Raw genomic sequence first — 2,320 nt, forward strand, 5'->3', positions numbered from 1 at the left:
TCAAAGTTTTAAATAGCGCGCTAAGCCTCTTAGCGGCGGACCTCTTCCAAATACTATAGCGTGCTATAGCGGAGCTATAGCGAGCTATTTAAAATGTTTGCTCAAGTGTTTGAACAAAAGACTCTTAGCGCAGGACCTTTTGTAAACGCTATAGCGTGCTATAGCGGAGCTATAGCGGGCTATTTAAAATCATGCTTAGAATAATGACGCCCCATGGACCAGGATCCTATGGGCTATGCTACTCCTTTCTGCCTTTCTTTCTTTTCATGACTATTACCATTGTACGTTTATCAGGTTTGTCTGTGTGACCAAGCTTTATTTGCGTCTTCAATGTAGTAGTATTACTTTGTGCCAAACAATGTTTACGTTACATTTGGAAATAAACATTTTTACTACTTGTTGACATCATTTTCTGGCTTGCACAAAATTAACCCCCTTTAAGATAACTGATGGAAGTTCCCCTAGTCCAAATAAAAAACACAACTCAAGGACTAATCGGTAAGAAAAACACAAATTGTGCCCCAGTTGCTTAATAAGAAATATGGCGTGCAGATCCCATCAGTTATGTGGCTAGGGGAACTTCCCCGCCAACCAGGGTCGCCTTTCTGAATTTTTTTTAGCATTTTCAGTACTCACGCAATTTGTGTGTACTCACGCAATTCCCTGTTTATTTATTTAAAGAGAATAGTGTTTTCCTCAAAGAGATTCCATAATTATAGGATTTGATTGCATAGCGAACATGGACGAACAGGAAGAAATCGATAATACTACACGCACGGACCAAATCAACGGGCTTTTACGGACTGAACTGCATGCACTACTTTAATTGCCCCCCCCCCCCCTCACACCTCATTTTAAATGGTGGGCCCGCCTCACTTAACCAAATCCCAACCAATCAAATTTTAATCACTCCATGATCCCCCTGTAAACGTTCGTGCGTCTAGCATCAAGATGGCAATGGGGCCCCAAAACCCGCGTCCCCGCGGGTTTTTACCCTATTAGGGGATGGGGATGGGCGACTTTCTATCCCCGCCGGGCTGCTCGTGGGTACATTATAAAACCCGGCATGTTTCACGGGTTTAAACCCGTTTGAGTACTACCCGAACCCGAAACCCGACAAAACCCGTCAAAATACATTATTTAGCACGCACCGATCCATCTTGACTCAAGTGGCCCAAAGCCACAGTGCCCGAGCAGTCGAGCCCCACAGCGTCGAGGCCCTAGAGTACAAACAATCCCCTCGCTCGGTCGCTGCAGTGTTGCTCGCTCTTTAGGACTCTCTCTCCCGCACAACACGACACCTAAACCTAAACCTAGGTCCCCAGCCGTCGCCTGCTGCTGTAATATGCTCCTGTTTTTCTTCCAAATGTTGCTGTTTTCTTTGACTGCTCGTGGGGACGGGTTCCCCGTGGGTTTTGAAAACCCGGTGGGTTTAGGGGACAGGCAAAAATTTAACCCCGTGCACGTTGATGGGGACGGGGACGGGTTTGTGATATTTTCGTGGGGATGGGTTTGGCCAAGCAAAACCCGATGGGTTTCGTCCCCGTTGCTATCTTGAGTCTAGCATCGCTCGGAAGAAATACATGGACTCCATGGCCGATCCAGAGCACACTATGTATGCAAAGTCTGGGAGACCAGAACACCGAAGAAGTTCAGTCTCTTGGATCACACAACTAAATAAGTCTAGCTCGTGTTTGTTGCTTGGAATAATCGATCGACAAGACATGGAGAAAGTGATGAACACAGAGAGTAACAACGAAATAAGCTTACCCACCTCGCTGATTAAGGGAACACAAGCTACAGGCAAGCACAATCACAACAGGCGTCGACAAGGAAATGGAAGGCTCAAACAAGTGCGACAGGCCACAGCAGGCAGCACCAGGACTAACAACAGCAGACAAAGACAGGGGACGCTAAGGCCGAAGGGAAAGAAAAAAAAAAGCCAGAGGTGGCGATGTGTCATGCGTGCACGCAGGTCACACGTACTCGAAGTCCATCTTGATGGCGTCCGGGCCTTGCCCGAGCTCGCGGTTGAGCAGCGCCTTGGCCGCGGCGAACGCCTCCTCCTTGGTGCAGTCGTTGGCGCCGCTGTGCATCACCTTGTTGACGTTGTTGAAGATGGGCTTCCAGTACCGCTGCGCCTCCCGGTTCACCACCGCCACGGCCCGCTTCAGGGTCTCTGCATCAGTGGTCTCCGGGCGGTAGCGGGAAAGGACCTCGATGGCCTGTGAAAGGGCTACCTTCCGCAGCTGCACATCGTCGTCGTTGCCCGCAGCGGCGACGGCGCCGGTGCTGCCGCTGGCCCCGCGCGCCACACGGA

The 2,320-nt window shown here is 49.7% G+C and overlaps 1 protein-coding gene across 1 annotated transcript; it reads right to left on the reverse strand.

Moving 5' to 3' along the window:
• Window positions 1–1,750: 1,750 nt before the first annotated feature.
• LOC125529515 lies at window positions 1,751–2,315 on the reverse strand (the record flags this gene model as incomplete). The annotated part of the gene is made up of 1 exon (XM_048693926.1): window positions 1,751–2,315. A coding segment is annotated over one exon (339 nt), but the record flags the coding sequence as incomplete, so codon positions are not given.
• Between the last annotated feature and the right edge of the window lie 5 nt (window positions 2,316–2,320).

The sequence above is a fragment of the Triticum urartu genome, unplaced genomic scaffold (assembly GCF_003073215.2).
Source record: "Triticum urartu cultivar G1812 unplaced genomic scaffold, Tu2.1 TuUngrouped_contig_5654, whole genome shotgun sequence".
Lineage (NCBI taxonomy): Eukaryota > Viridiplantae > Streptophyta > Magnoliopsida > Poales > Poaceae > Triticum > Triticum urartu.